The 17300-nt window shown below is 43.8% G+C and overlaps 1 protein-coding gene and 1 pseudogene across 1 annotated transcript; both read left to right on the forward strand.

The window, feature by feature from the left end:
* The first annotated feature begins 1168 nt into the window (after positions 1-1168).
* LOC142243787 (forkhead activin signal transducer 3-like) lies at positions 1169-4466 on the forward strand (annotated as a pseudogene).
* Positions 4467-13083: 8617 nt separating this feature from the next.
* Positions 13084-16280, forward strand: LOC142243788 (forkhead activin signal transducer 3-like). The gene is made up of 3 exons (XM_075315988.1): positions 13084-13302; positions 13596-13700; positions 15651-16280. Exons 1-3 carry the CDS (start codon positions 13084-13086, stop codon positions 16278-16280), a joined length of 954 nt encoding a protein of 317 aa, XP_075172103.1.
* The last annotated feature ends 1020 nt before the right edge of the window (positions 16281-17300 follow it).

Consider the following 17300-nt stretch of genomic DNA (forward strand, 5'->3'; position numbering starts at 1 on the left):
ACAGGGCTAGGAAGGTGAGTTGGTAGTCACCCTCATCAGCCAGCCGGAAGGATACCTGGTTCCAGCCTGGTTCATCCCAGCTACGCCCAGGTTACTCACCCTGCCATCAACTGTGAGTAAAAACCCTGAAAGACTGCCCGGACTGTGTTTTGAGTCATTCTGCGCCTTGTGGTTCCACACACCATTCACGTGAAGTCCCTGAAGGTAATGCACTGACACAACACCTGTGGGGCTTCACACTAGGGACAAAGAAACATCCAAAACTGTTCTTGGAAATGTGGTGTCCACAAGACAAAACAATAAATGCTCCTCATAAATTCACACTTCCTTAGAGGGGGAAGGGATTCAGTTTTTAGGAACATTCTCCCCCTGATATTCGCCATAGAAAATAATCCTCGGGTTCAGTGTAATCATCACACGGTCAATGAGGAGATTCCCCCACAACAGAAAAATGAGGAAGAGGAAGATAACACAGAGGTCTACTGAGGTGTGAAAAGGAACGTAAGAAATTAGGAAAAGAAACATTTAATATGAAACCTTTGAATGAAATTTTTAATACTACACCCCTATGTTTGCCTCTGGATGCCAATCGTAGTAAACCGGTATCCACACCGCCCCGTGTGGTCACCACTAACAATCTAATGCCCCTGAATAATAATGTAGATGGAAGGAGGAAAATCAGACGATAATGAGAAATGAAATAAAGTAACAAGAGTAAATCAAATCTAAATATATTCTAATCCAATACATGAAATGGTGGGATGGAGAGGAAAAAGCCAGAATTATAAATGTGGAAAATAGGATTTTACTGGATTATTTGTTATAATCTATAAGTAAAAGAAACGATTGATAATTTGAGGGAAAAAGTGACCATTTATTTATGTAACTCACAAAATGTAAGCTCTTCAGTCCAGAGCACAATATGTTGCCCCTATGGGCTGTGTGTTTCCTTCTGGGCCTCAGCATTACCTATGCGGCTGATGATGAATACACACAAAGGGCTGCACTGTGTACACTCACTACATACATAACAAAAGATATATAAACCATGAATCACAGCCAAGGAGTGAGACTTTGCATATTCTCACTGTTATTGTGTTTATGGATCAGGGTCTTTCTATAGCAGTTGAGTTGATACCAGTAATGACCTCCATCTTGTGCTGGGGGGTATTAACATGAGAAAGCCGGAGGTGGGGTGATCGGCTCTTATCAAGGCTCCTTCACTGGTCCAAGGTCACATCACATCTAATACTGGAATCTGTGAAGACGACTGAGAGACATGAACTCCAACCCCCAACCCTGGGAAACCTTCAGCATTGACCAGATACTGGATCTGGACTCCAACAGTGACGGAGCTCCAATAGAGAAGGACAGTGGACAGCAGAAAAATGAGAAAATGAAGAATTACCAGCGATACCCCAAACCTCCATATTCCTACCTGGCCATGATTGCGCTGGTGATACAGAGCGCCCCAGACAAGAGGCTGAAGCTGTCGGAGGTAAGAGAGCGATGATATAAAGGAGGAAGGTTGGTGGGAATAGTCTTAGGAGATCTAGAGGGGACAACTAAGCTTTCCAGTCTGTTCTCCTATGTAATGTAATCTTCTAATACATATTATTACAGCCACAAACATCCAGGATAAAAGATGTAAAAGCTTCTCGCTGGTTCTTTACCTTTCTTATGAAAGTTTAGTTAGGAAACAGGAATTCACAATTTAGGATAAAACGGTTCACTGTTATTAATAATTTTGGAAGAACTGAGTGTTTTGGGTTTTTTCTTTTTCAGATTTTGGAAAAGATTAGCGAATTCTTTCCCTTATTCAATGGAGAATATAAAGGCTGGAAAGACTCCATCAGGCACAACCTGTCCTCCAACGCCTGCTTCAGGAAGGTGAGGACTCGGGGCTGGAAGTTACTGGGGCGGAAGAGGAGATTTCTTTAAAGTGTAAGATGCGGCATTTTTAGTGATGAGCGAATAGTAACTGTTCAGGTTCGGATTATTCTTGAAGATATCACAAAAAAATGCTCGGGTTCCCTATTGACTTGCATTAAGTTCGTTATTTGTGACGAATACCGGAATAGAACTTTGGGATTTATTACGAATACTCCAAACTCGAATAGTTACTATTCATAGATTCATAGAATGATTGGAAGGGATCTTAAGGGCCATTGAGTCCAACCCCCTGCGAGTGCAGGCTTTCTTTAAATCATCCCAGCTATATGTTTATCCAGTTTTCACTTGAAGATTTCCATTGATGGAGAGCTCACTGCCTCCCATGGTAGCCTGTTCCACCCTCTGACTGCCCTCACTACCTCCTGTGGCTGCCTGTTCAATTCTCTAACTGCCCTCACTGTCAGAAAGATTTTCCTAATGTCTAATCTGAATCTCCTTACTTTCAGTTTCATTCCATTGCTTCTTGTACTTCCTTGTGCTAGTGAGAATAGAGTGGTTCCCTCTGCATTGTGACTTCCTTTTAGATATTTGTAGACCGCTATTAAGTCTCCTCTCAGCCTTCTCTTTTGCAAACTAAACATTCATAGTTCTTTTAGTGGTTTTTTTTATGACATGGTTTGTAGACCTACTACCATCTTGGTTGCTCTTCTCTGGACTTGCTCCAATATATTAATGTCTTTCTTAAATTGGGGGCCCAGAACTCTACACAGTATTCCAGGTGGGGTTTGACCAGGGCAGAGTATAGGGCAATAATCTCTTCTCTTCATATAGATTCAATGCTTGTCTTGATACATCCCAGAATTTTGTTAGCCTTTTTAGCTGCAGCTCCGCATTGTTGGCTCATGCTGAATCTGGGAATCCACTATTATACCCCAGTCCTTTTCCCCGGTGCTTTCACCTAGTTCTAGTCCTCCCATACTATAGATGTTTTTTACATTTGTTTGTCCAGATGAAGGACTTTGCATTTGTCCTTGTTAAACACCATTCTGTTTGCCGCGGAGCATTGTTCGTGTGTCTAGATCCATCATTGGTCATATTATAAGACAGTAGAAATGGGGAAAATAGAACAAATGCCTGTATATGGGTCACGGAGTAAGTTACATTTGTGAGGATCCGTCCTGTTCGGAGACTGAATAATAACCGGTCTCTAATACAAGTCCTGATAAAATTGCTGCATTTTACAATTGTCTTACACCGGATCATTTTCTGGACACTTTTCATCTCTGATACAGAAAGTAAATTCCCCATTATTCCGATAGCAGATTCCAGGTTCTCCTAATAAACCTCGTCACACACAGCGCTGGATTTCTCCTCTAATGAGGCCGGACTTTTCTCCATCTCACGAAATATTTATGACACCACAACAATTTTTTAAGATCATAAATCTGATTTGCTTAATTTTAATTTTTTTTTTTAATTGCATTGTTTTCTATAGAATTTGGCATTATTTTAGGAGGTTTCACTTTGCTTTATAGTTTTTGAAAATCTCTATCCCCTTCACAATATAGTTGATAAATGCCCCAAAGACACTGATAAACTACTCAAAACTCCCCAGACATTTCTACCTTAGAGATGAGCGTTCCCCAGTTTTCCACCATTATCCACCGATTTCCCGATCAAAGCTTTCAGGATAAAGACATTACATTAAATGTGGAGCTAATACAAGTTTGATCTCATAGTACAAGAAGTGGAAACCTATTGAATGCTCCTCTTCTCCATGACTACCTATATACCGGCCCTGTAGCCGCCCTCCACATATCCCATATAGCCGCTCTTCTCACATACAAAGTGTCACCTCATTTCTTCTCTATGACCACAGATAGTAGAGACTTTATACTTCAAAATTAGAATTCTATTTCAATCATTATCTACATTTATTTCAGGTGCTGAAGGATCCGCACAATCCTCAGGCCAAAGGGAACTTCTGGACAGTGGATGTGAGTCGGATTCCTCCGGAGGCCATGATGATACAGAATACGGCGGTCAGCAGACAGGACACCTACCCACATGATCTAGCCCCTTTCATTATCCATGGACATCCCTACAGGTCTTCAGATTACAACCCTTATCCTCTTCCAAACACAGAGCTCAACAGACCAGGACAGGAATCTGCGGCTCAAGCCTCCTCCTCAGCTCCAGACCCCGCGTCCTGTTTTCCGACGATCCTGTGGCACCTTCCTGCATCCCATTCCAAATACGTTCCTTCTAATGTGGTTGCCCCTCCCAGTACACACCCGCTTGTCCTCTATCCCAACTTCCCATCCCTTCCCCTATATAAATATCCATCTCCATCATATTCTAATCCATCCATCACATCTTACTCAAATCCTCACCTCACACCTTATTCTAATCTTCCTTTCCAAAATCTCTCCAGTCTACGACCCCATTTACCCCTCCACCCTCGACGCCTTGAATTTAATCCCCCTTGTGTACATTTACCACCCAACATATCGGTGTTTGATATCCCAGGATACTTGACACATGCTGGGAATGTCCCTCAACAAGGTCCATGAAGGGAGCACCAAGGACACTTCACGCTTCTCTGGCGTTTGTATATAGTTTGTTGTTTTTCTCTTAATAAACTGCTTTTCACTATAAACATTTATTATCCTGTTTCTTTATATGTAAATGTGAGCCGAAAGTTTCCCCATGAAAATGAACGTCCCAGTTTGTCAACTAACTCTGTAAGACGCCGGTGTTAGAAATTTGGGTCAATATCTGCATAAAACTCGAGAAGCGATAACCGGAGGCTCCGAGATCAGTGCGGGCGGTTTGTCTCTACATGTAGAACTAATGTTAGGCTCATGAAAGATGGAAAATTTGTGGGATAGAAAAAAAATAAAATAATGTATTAAAAACAAGACTGACTTAGAAATTAACAATGTACGAAATTTTATTTTTTTTGTACTGAAAATCTGATAACACCATGTTCTATTGGTCGGTGCGTGCACTCTGAAATATTTACACTTCTGTCTTACTATTTAATAAAAGAAAATTAAATATATATTTATACACACGCACGCACGCACACAGATACACACACACACACAGATACACACACACACGCACACACAAACACATGTACGCACACAGACACATACACTGTTCTCACCCACAAAGCTCTCCACAGTGCAGCACCCTCCTACATCTCCACCCTCCTCTCTGTCTATCATCCCACCCGTTCTCTACGCTCTGCAAATGACTTTCGACTAACATCCACACTAATTCGAACCTCCCACTCCCGAATCCAAGACTTCTTCCGAGCTGCACCAAACCTCTGGAACGCTCTACCCCAAGAAGTTAGGACAAATCACAACTTACTCAGCTTCAGACGCTCCCTAAAAACGCATCTTTTTAGGGCGGCCTATCACACTCCCTAGCCAAACTAATTTCACATAATCCCTCTACAACTTCTCAGAACATAACCCCACGTCAAACTCCTTGGCACCCAAATGCATCTCAAGGCTCTTGCCAACTGGTCCAGGAAGCCATCATCTATCCCCCATGAGCTGGCTGGATTGTCATTTTAAATAAACACTTGTACCTTGCCCCTCCCCCCATCTCATTGTAGATTGTAAGCTCTCACGAGCAGGGTTGCCATTTTTCCTTTTAAATATTGTATCTTCTATAATTGTTACTTGTTTGTATATGTTTATGTATATGATATGTATATGTTCCTCCTGAATTGTAAAGCGCTGCGGAATATGTTGGCGCTATAGAAATAAAGATTATTATTATTATTATTATTATACACACACGCGCGCACACATATACACACACACACGCAAAAAAGTTTTGTATAGATAACACCTGAAGAACCGAACTAGGTTTGAAGCCAGAATAAATATTCTTTTTTCTTATAAAATATATTCTTTATTTTAAAAATTAAAAATAAATTAAATACTTTACAATACATAGCGGGGACAAGCACAGAACATTCCTCCTCATTACATCATATAAGCACAAATTTACATCAAAGTTTTAATATGCAAAAAATGTTGTCAAAAAAAGATTTTTCAGGGCTTAAAGTGCATACAATAGTCGCTGTAAGTCACATTAAATGCAAAAAACTGGAAAATATATTCAACCAAATAATCCAAATGTTCCTGTATGCAGGTTGAAATAAAATATAGAATATGTATGTAACAGTGTGAATTACTATATATCTAAGTTCTGACAAACGTTTTCTCTCTATTGGCTAACACTGTACAAAGATATATTTTTTTACCTGTATATATCTAGGAAAATAATTTTCACAAATACCACCACTAGGGGTCAGTGTTGTAAGGCAAGAAGTCTGAACTAATGCAAATATAGTATATACAATGAAAAGTCACTGATATTTATTGCACAGCCCAGAAAACCATATTATTACAACCCAACAGAAAAAAGATGGGGAACCAGATAAAGATAAATAAATGTATTGCACAAGAAAAACAAGAATAAAGCATACTGCCAATCACCTGGAATAAATAAAGCAGCAATATATAGTGCTCAGTGCACCACCCTGAAGAGTTTGTCTGGTTATAAGGGACCAGATATAATAAAGTGCTACATGAAAGCCAGAAAAAATAGGAATATATTGCACAGACCCTGACTTATTGCACAAGGGAGACAGCAGAAGGATACCGGGTATTACAATAATCTGAAGTAAGGTAACCAGCCAGAATAGAAAATCAGGCTGAGGTAAAACCATGCAGCCGAGAAAAAAGACAGTGTCCAACTGAAAATAATTACCGTGCAGGATGTGCAAGAGGAGAACCGATCCCCCTGACACGTTTCGCCTGGCGGGCTTCTTCATGAGGGCAATAATGGGGTGCACAGAGGAGGATTTTATACCTCTCACCTCTGCGGCATAATGGCACTCGTGTCTGCACCAACCAGACCAGAAGTTCATGCTGCGGCGTTCCACGTCACCAGGAGAGCGGAGGGGAGGGAGTTACAGGACGCGTTAGCATGGCAACCGTACCGGAGGCTGCAAGACAGAGCGCACACCGCAGGAAGTATATGGTGTGATACACTCATCGCTCCCCCAGCCCAAACCACAGTGGGGGAAAGCGAGGAGTGACATCACCATGATTACACCAGCCCATATCACAGAGAGGATATGGGGAAGATCTGAGGAAACTCAGACATGTATAAAGCCATGAATAAATTAACAGAAGCTTATTAACTACCAATTCATCATATGCACAATATATCAATTCATAAATAACAATTCTAATAAATATAAATCTAAATGTAGATATGTGACCAAGTGTAATAATTATGATTCTATCTATATATGGACATACATGGATGTGAATATATATATGTATATATGTACACAACATACACATGTATAAAACGGTGAATATATGCAAGTATGTGAGTTTGTGTTTGTATAATAGGCATAAAAAATATGTCTATAAAAAATAAAATTAAAAAATATAAAAATATGCAAAAATTGTTGAAATGTGTAATTGTTCCAGTATGAGTGTGTGTGAGCATCGATGTGAGAAAAATTATTGTGTGAGATGTGTAAAAAGTGAATAAGTCATACAATTATGAATGTGTATCAGTGAAAGTGATTGAAAACATATAAAAAATAATAAGTGTATGTGCAAAGTGAAAAATGAAATGTATATGTGGTGCAAGTGTATAAAATGTGAAAATTTGAGAAAATATATAAAAAATATATTAAGAACAGATATAAAAAATGTTTTTTTAGACTTCTACAAAAAGCCATAAAATCATTATTTCATGTATAAATGTCCGTGTATCCATCTTTATTTTCTCCATCTCAAGTTTGAACAATCTTTAAGGTTCGTAATAATATCCTCCATCAGTATCTGTTGTGTGGATTCTTTGAAATTTCTCTGAAACTTTGTCTGATGTAAATTTGTGCTTATATGGATGATGTAATGAGGAGGAATGGTCTATGCATGTCCCCGCTATTTATTGTAAATTATTTAATTTATTTTTAATCTTTCCCGCCAAGATCCCGCCGTGGCCGTGACCCTCATCCACGCCGCAGGAGCGACGCTAACCCAGGCCGCCTCCATGCTGGGCACGGCCAGCCAAGACCAGGCCGCCGCCATGCTGGGTGCGGCCCGCCAAGACCAGGCCGCCGCCAGCTTCGGCCCGCCAAGACCAGGCTGCAGCCACGCCAGGCTCGGCCCGCCAAGACCAGGCCGCCACAGTGAAGCCTGCCCGGCCTGCCAAGACCAGGCCGCCGCAGTGAAGCTCTGCCCGGCCCGCCAAGACCAGGCCGCAAGGCCATCTACCCCGGCCTGCAAGGCCAGAGCAGACACCGCTCCCCAGGCCAAGGAACCGGGTCCCATGTCCCCGTCGGAAAGAGAAGATCCAGAGTATATGAAGTTTAAAGCGGATTTGGAGACGCGGTTCCCCAAGGAAATGGTGGACCGCTATCTGCTCCCTTGGCGCTCGCCCAGAGTGTTCTCAGTGACTCCCTTGGCTGATGGCTCCCCATCCTGGCCTGCTGATGAAAATCCATCCCCAGTACTGCCGTAAGAGGAGTGCTCAGAAGAACTAAGGGGGAGGGGAGGCCAGGAGGCTGAGAAGCTGACCCCAGAGCCATCAGCAGTGGATGCAGCACCAGGCCCAGAGATGCTGCCGTACTCCTGCTGGGAGGAGAGCCCGACACCCCCTGCTGAAGAAGAGCTGATTGTCTTCATGCTCAGTATGTACATCACCTTGGAGCCCGCAAGCAGTGAGGTTGCAGTCCAGCAGAATCCCGCCCGCAAGACACGGCGCCACAGCAGAACCAAGTTTTCCCCGGCACAGCAGTCTCCACATAGGAAGGACAAAGTAACAGCCAGAGACTTGGAGGAGAAGCAGTCTTTAAGGAGAGCTAAATCCCAGGTCAGAGGTCATCTTTGCCGTGGAGTTGTGGAGGAGTTCAATTTGAAAAGTGGATACGGCTTTATTGTAGCACCCGGCATGAAGGAAGGGATATTTGTAAGCAGGAGACACGTCCGTTCCCATTTGCCCAGAGGACACCCTGGCAGAAACTTACAGATGGGAGATCTGGTCGAGTTGACAAAGCACCAAGGTGAACGTGGCTGGTATACACTGGATGTTTTGCCATGCCCCAGAAATCCATACTGTTGCCCAGCAGTCTCCACCCAGCCTACCCTAAAGTCTACAGTAATAACAGATAAAGCCACAGAAAGAATAGACAGAGAAAAAGAAACAGAAACAGAAGAAGGTAAAGACAAAGAACCAATTGATGACACTACAGACGACGACAGAAATGTGGAGAATGACAGGTGCCACAGCCCTACAGGCCAAAGCCCTGGTACAGAAGAAGAGTCCATGTAAAGAAAAGTAAAGTACAGCAAGTTACAGGTTACAGTTTGCAACGTTGAAAAGTTCAAGTATTTACCCACATGAACTTATGTGAGAAAACCTTTGCACTTTGAAAACATGGGCCATAGACTATGAACTGGCTATAGCCACAAACTCTCGCAGTGTTAATAGTTACCTTGAATGGTACCATCACCAGAGCTAGCCTGTTTAGGGGCCTGGCTCGCCTGTGACCAGCGAGCACGCCTGTTTATGGGGCCTGGCTCTCCAACACAAAGAGGGTACCTGGTCAGCACCAACTGTGGAGGCCGCCTCTACATCCTGCCAGAAGAGGCTGAAAGCATGGCTCCACCAGGCCAGGTATACCCTGAAACCACCAGACCAAGAAAGTCGCCTCTACATCCTGCCAGAAGAGGCTGAAGGCGCGGCTTCACCAGGCCAGGTATACCCTGAAACCACCAAACCAAGAAAGCCGCACCAGACCAAGAAAGCCGCCTCTACATCCTGCCAGAAGTGGCTGAAGGTGCGGCTCGACGGGAGAGGAAGATTGGAGGAAAGGTCTAGGGAAGCGGATGTCCCAGGCCTGGTTGCTAAAACGACCGGTGACCTGCCTTCTGAGAGGGTTTTGGATGGGTTAACGGACTTGTGGGTGGAGGGTGGTGATGTATGGTACCTGGTGGTTTTATGTTTTAATGTTTTATGCATTTTAAAATGTTGTCTTGCAGCCCAAGGACGTGCTGGTGATAACTAAGGGGGAATGTGGCACCCCTGACCTGGTCAGGCACCAGTGAGCACTGCTCCCATGCTGGGGGCAGTACAATACAGGTAATTATTATTATTATTTATTATTATAGCGCCATTTATTCCATGGCGCTTTACAAGTGAAAGAGGGTATACGTACAACAATCATTAACAGTACAAGACAGAGTGGTATAGGAGGAGAGAGGACCCTGCCCGCGAGGGCTCACAGTCTACAGGGAATGGGTGATGGTACAATAGGTGAGGACAGAGCTGGTTGCGCAGTGGTCTACTGATAATGGTAATCCAGAAGGCTGACTGAGGTGTGACTACACAGGCGCATAGTAATCAGGTCTCACACATCTACCTTTGGGTGGACCCCTGGGGAACCCAGGAGGGGGCGTGGCCTCCATCTCCACTCAAGGGGTGTGGTAGAGAGCCTGGTTGCTAGGTTGCGTAGGCAGACAGAGTAGTAAGGAGGGAGCTGAGTCTGAAGTGGAGCTCAGGGAGAGCAGATGCAAGGAGGAGACCTGAGGCTGCCACTAGTCAGACAACGTACGTGCAGTGACTACCAATGGGGGAGATTGGTCACCTGGTAGTGCCACTCGAAATCCACCCAAGGCTAGAGAGAGAAAAGGAGTGGCAGAGTAAGGGTACTGCCAGGGAGGTACCAGGCCCGCAAGGGTAACAGGTCCCAGTGGAGAGATTTATCCAATTTTCTCCTGCCAAACCTGCCAGTGGGGGCACTTCAGACCCACACCATACCACCACAGAGTCCGCAGCCACGTAGCAAAAAGAGGGCCCATAGTTCACAGGAGGCAAGCAGCCGGAGTGACCTGGTCCAGGCAACAAGCAAACGGGCCAAAAGAAGGGGAGAGAGGTATCAGCAACTTCCCTCGGTGACCCTAGCAGGGCTTCAAGTAGGGCTCACCATAAAACACACAGGGCTAGGAAGGTGAGTTGGTAGTCACCCTCATCAGCCAGCCGGAAGGATACCTGGTTCCAGCCTGGTTCATCCCAGCTACGCCCAGGTTACTCACCCTGCCATCAACTGTGAGTAAAAACCCTGAAAGACTGCCCGGACTGTGTTTTGAGTCATTCTGCGCCTTGTGGTTCCACACACCATTCACGTGAAGTCCCTGAAGGTAATGCACTGACACAACACCTGTGGGGCTTCACACTAGGGACAAAGAAACATCCAAAACTGTTCTTGGAAATGTGGTGTCCACAAGACAAAACAATAAATGCTCCTCATAAATTCACACTTCCTTAGAGGGGTTCAGTTTTTAGGAACATTCTCCCCCTGATATTCGCCATAGAAAATAATCCTCGGGTTCAGTGTAATCATCACACGGTCAATGAGGAGATTCCCCCACAACAGAAAAATGAGGAAGAGGAAGATAACACAGAGGTCTACTGAGGTGTGAAAAGGAACGTAAGAAATTAGGAAAAGAAACATTTAATATGAAACCTTTGAATAAAATTTTTAATACTACACCCCTATGTTTGCCTCTGGATGCCAATCGTAGTAAACCGGTATCCACACCGCCCCGTGTGGTCACCACTAACAATCTAATGCCCCTGAATAATAATGTAGATGGAAGGAGGAAAATCAGACGATAATGAGAAATGAAATAAAGTAACAAGAGTAAATCAAATCTAAATATATTCTAATCCAAATACATGAAATAATGGGATGGAGAGGAAAAAGCCAGAATTATAAATGTGGAAAATAAGATTTTACTGGATTATTTGTTATAATCTATAAGTAAAAGAAACGATTGATAATTTGAGGGAAAAAGTGACCATTTATTTATGTAACTCACAAAATGTAAGCTCTTCAGTCCAGAGCACAATGTGTTGCCCCTATGGGCTGTGTGTTTCCTTCTGGGCCTCAGCATTACCTATGCGGCTGATGATGAATACACACAAAGGGCTGCACTGTGTACACTCACTACATACATAACAAAAGATATATAAACCATGAATCACAGCCAAGGAGTGAGACTTTGCATATTCTCACTGTTATTGTGTTTATGGATCAGGGTCTTTCTATAGCAGTTGAGTTGATACCAGTAATGACCTCCATCTTGTGCTGGGGGGTATTAACATGAGAAAGCCGGAGGTGGGGTGATCGGCTCTTATCAAGGCTCCTTCACTGGTCCAAGGTCACATCACATCTAAGGGGTGCTTCACACACAGCGAGCTCGCTGCCGAGATCGCTGCTGAGTCACGGTTTTTGTGACGCAGCAGTGACCTCATTAGCGATCTCGCTGTGTGTGACACTGAGCAGCGATCTGGCCCCTGCTGCGAGATCGCTGCTCGTTACACACAGCCCTGGTTCGTTTTCTTCAAAGCCGCTCTCCTGCTGTGACACACAGATCGCTGTGTGTGACAGCAAGAGAGCGACAAATGAAGCGAGCAGGGGAGCAGGAGCCGGCATCTGACAGCTGAGGTAAGCTGTATCCAAGATAAACATCGGGTAACCAAGGTGGTTACCCGATATTTACCTTAGTTACCAGCATCTGCAGCTCTCACGCTGCCTGTGCTGCCGGCTCCGGCTCTCTGCACATGTAGCTGCTGTACACATCGGGTTAATTAACCCGATGTGTACAGCAGCTAGGAGAGCAAGGAGCCAGCGCTAAACAGTGTGCGCGGCTCCCTGCTCTCTGCACATGTAGCTGCATTACACATCGGGTTAATTAACCCGATGTGTACTGTAGCTATGGTAGGAGAGCAAGGAGCCAGCGCTCAGTGTGCGCGGCTCCCTGCTCCCTGCACACACAGCTGTGCGCTGGTAACTAATGTAAACATCGGGTAACCATACCCGATGTTTACCTTAGTTACCAGTCTCCGCAGCTTCCAGACGGCAGCTCCGTGCAAGCGCAGCGTCGCTTGCACGTCGCTGCTGGCTGGGGGCTGTTCACTGGTCGCTGGTGAGATCTGCCTGTTTGACAGCTCACCAGCGACCATGTAGCGATGCAGCAGCGATCCTGACCAGGTCAGATCGCTGGTCGGATCGCTGCTGCATCGCTAAGTGTGAAGGTACCCTAATACTGGAATCTGTGAAGACGACTGAGAGACATGAACTCCAACCCCCAACCCTGGGAAACCTTCAGCATTGACCAGATACTGGATCTGGACTCCAACAGTGACGGAGCTCCAATAGAGAAGGACAGTGGACAGCAGAAAAATGAGAAAATGAAGAATTACCAGCGATACCCCAAACCTCCATATTCCTACCTGGCCATGATTGCGCTGGTGATACAGAGCGCCCCAGACAAGAGGCTGAAGCTGTCGGAGGTAAGAGAGCGACGATATAAAGGAGGAATGTTGGTGGGAATAGACTTAGGAGATCTAGAGGGGACAACAAAGCTTTCCAGTCTGTTCTCCTACTGTAATGTAATGTAATCTTCTAATACATATTATTACAGCCACAAACATCCAGGATAAAAGATGTAAAAGCTTCTTGCTGGTTCTTTCCCTTCCTTATGAAAGTTTAGTTAGGAAACAGGAATTCACAATTTAGGATAAAACGGTTCACTGTTATTAATAATTTTGGAAGAACTAAGTGTTTTGGGTTTTTTCTTTTTCAGATTTTGGAAAAGATTAGCGAATTCTTCCCCTTATTCAATGGAGAATATAAAGGCTGGAAAGACTCCATCAGGCACAACCTGTCCTCCAACGCCTGCTTCAGGAAGGTGAGGACTCGGGGCTGGAAGTTACTGGGGCGGAAGAGGAGATTTCTTTAAAGTGTAAGATGCGGCATTTTTAGTGATGAACGAATAGTAACTATTCAGGTTCGGATTATTCTTGAAGATATCACAAAAAAATGCTCGGGTCCCCTATTGACTTGCATTAAGTTCGTTATTTGTGACGAATACCGGAATAGAACTTTGGGATTTATTACGAATACTCCAAACTCGAATAGTTACTATTCATAGATTCATAGAATGATTGGAAGGGATCTTAAGGGCCATTGAGTCCAACCCCCTGCGAGTGCAGGCTTTCTTTAAATCATCTCAGCTATATGTTTATCCAGCTTTCACTTGAAGATTTCCATTGATGGAGAGCTCACTGCCTCCCATGGTAGCCTGTTCCACCCTCTGACTGCCCTTACTACCTCCTGTGGCTGCCCGTTCAATTCTCTAACTGCCCTCACTGTCAGAAACATTTTCCTAATGTCTAATCTGAATCTCCTTACTTTCAGTTTCATCCCATTGCTTCTTGTACTTCCTTGTGCTAGTGAGAATAGAGTGGTTCCCTCTGCACTCTGACTTCCTTTCAGATATTTGTAGACCGCTATTAAGTCTCCTCTCAGCCTTCTCTTTTGCAAACTAAACATTCATAGTTCTTTTAGCGGTTTTTCTTATGACATGGTTTATAGACTTTCTACCATCTTGGTTGCTCTTCTCTGGTCTAGCTCCAATATATTGATGTCTTTCTTGAATTGGGGTCCAGAACTGTACACTGTATTCCAGGTGGGGTTTGACCAGGGCAGAGTATAGGGCAATAATCTCTTCTCTTCATATAGATTCAATGCTTGTCTTGATACATCCCAGAATTTTGTTGGCCTTTTTAGCTGCAGCTCCGCATTGTTGGCTCATGCTGAATCTGGGATCTACTATTATACCCCAGTCCTTTTCCCCGGTGCTTTCACCTAGTTCTAGTCCTCCCATACTATAGATGCTTTTTACATTTGTTTGTCCAGATGAAGGACTTTGCATTTGTCCTTGTTAAACACCATTCTGTTTGCCGCGGACCATTGTTCGTGTGTCTAGATCCATCATTGGTCATATTATAAGACAGTAGAAATGGGGAAAATAGAACAAATGCCTGTATATGGGTCACGGAGTAAGTTACATTTGTGAGGATCCGTCCTGTTCGGAGACTGAATAATAACCGGTCTCTAATACAAGTCCTGATAAAATTGCTGCATTTTACAATTGTCTTACATCGGATCCCATTTTCTGGACACTTTTCATCTCTGATACAGAAAGTAATTTCCTCGTAATTCCGATAGCAGATCCCAGGTTCTCCTAATAATCCTCGTCACACACAGCGCTGGATTTCTCCTCTAATGAGGCCGGACTTTTCTCCATCTCACGAAATATTTATGACACCACAACAATTTTTTAAGATCATAAATCTGATTTGCTTAATTTTATTTTATTTTTTTTTTTAATTGCATTGTTTTCTATAGAATTTGGCATTATTTTAGGAGGTTTCACTTTGCTTTATAGTTTTTGAAAATCTCTATCCCCTTCACAATATAGTTGATAAATGCCCCAAAGACACTGATAAACTACTCAAAACTCCCCAGACATTTCTACCTTAGAGATGAGCGTTCCCCAGTTTTCCACCATTATCCACCGATTTCCCGATCAAAGCTTTCAGGATAAAGACATTACATTAAATGTGGAGCTAATACAAGTTTGATCTCATAGTACAAGAAGTGGAAACCTATTGAATGCTCCTCTTCTCCATGACTACCTATATACCGGCCCTGGAGCCGCCCTCCACATGTCCCATATAGCCGCTCTTCTCACATACAAAGTGTCACCTCATTTCTTCTCTATGACCACAGATAGTAGAGACTTTATATTTCAAAATTAGAATTCTATTTCAATCATTATCTACATTTATTTCAGGTGCTGAAGGATCCGCACAATCCTCAGGCCAAAGGGAACTTCTGGACAGTGGATGTGAGTCGGATTCCTCCGGAGGCCATGATGATCCAGAATACGGCGGTCAGCAGACAGGACACCTACCCACATGACCTTGCCCCCTTCATTATCCATGGACATCCCTACAGGTCTTCAGATTACAACCCTCATCCTCTTCCAAACACAGAGCTCAACATACCAGGACAGGAATCTGCGGCTCAAGCCTCCTCCTCAGCTCCAGACCCCGCGTCCTGTTTTCCGACGATCCTGTGGCACCTTCCTGCATCCCATTCCAAATACGTTCCTTCTAATGTGGTTGCCCCTCCCAGTACACACCCGCTTGTCCTCTATCCCAACTTCCCATCCCTTCCCCTATATAAATATCCATCTCCATCATATTCTAATCCATCCATCACATCTTACTCAAATCCTCACCTCACACCTTATTCTAATCTTCCTTTCCAAAATCTCTCCAGTCTACGACCCCATTTACCCCTCCACCCTCGACGCCTTGAATTTAATCCCCCTTGTGTACATTTACCACCCAACATATCGGTGTTTGATATCCCAGTATACTTGACACATGCTGGGAATGTCCCTCAACAAGGTCCATGAAGGGAGCACCAAGGACACTTCACGCTTCTCTGGCGTTTGTATACAGTTTGTTGTTTTTCTCTAATAAACTGCTTTTCACTATAAACATTTATTATCCTGTTTCTTTATATGTAAATGTGAGCCGAAAGTTTCCCCATGAAAATGAACGTCCCAGTTTGTCAACTAACTCTGTAAGACGCCGGTGTTAGAAATTTGGGTCAATATCTGCATAAAACTCGAGAAGCGATAACCGGAGGCTCCGAGATCAGTGCGGGCGGTTTGTCTCTACATGTAGAACTAATGTTAGGCTCATGAAAGATGGAAAATTTGTGGGATAGAAAAAAAATAAAATAATGTATTAAAAACAAGACTGACTTAGAAATTAACAATGTACGAAATTTTATTTTTTTTGTACTGAAAATCTGATAACACCATGTTCTATTGGTCGGTGCGTGCACTCTGAAATATTTACACTTCTGTCTTACTATTTAATAAAAGAAAATTAAATATATATTTATACACACGCACGCACGCACACAGATACACACACACACACAGATACACACACACACGCACACACATGTACGCACACAGACACATACACTGTTCTCACCCACAAAGCTCTCCACAGTGCAGCACCCTCCTACATCTCCACCCTCCTCTCTGTCTATCATCCCACCCGTTCTCTACGCTCTGCAAATGACTTTCGACTAACATCCACACTAATTCGAACCTCCCACTCCCGAATCCAAGACTTCTTCCGAGCTGCACCAAACCTCTGGAACGCTCTACCCCAAGAAGTTAGGACAAATCACAACTTACTCAGCTTCAGACGCTCCCTAAAAACGCATCTTTTTAGGGCGGCCTATCACACTCCCTAGCCAAACTAATTTCACATAATCCCTCTACAACTTCTCAGAACATAACCCAACGTCAAACTCCTTGGCACCCAAATGCATCTCAAGGCTCTTGCCAACTGGTCCAGGAAGCCATCATCTATCCCCCATGAGCTGGCTGGATTGTCATTTTAAATAAACACTT

The sequence above is a fragment of the Anomaloglossus baeobatrachus genome, chromosome 6 (genome assembly GCF_048569485.1).
Source record: "Anomaloglossus baeobatrachus isolate aAnoBae1 chromosome 6, aAnoBae1.hap1, whole genome shotgun sequence".
Lineage (NCBI taxonomy): Eukaryota > Metazoa > Chordata > Amphibia > Anura > Aromobatidae > Anomaloglossus > Anomaloglossus baeobatrachus.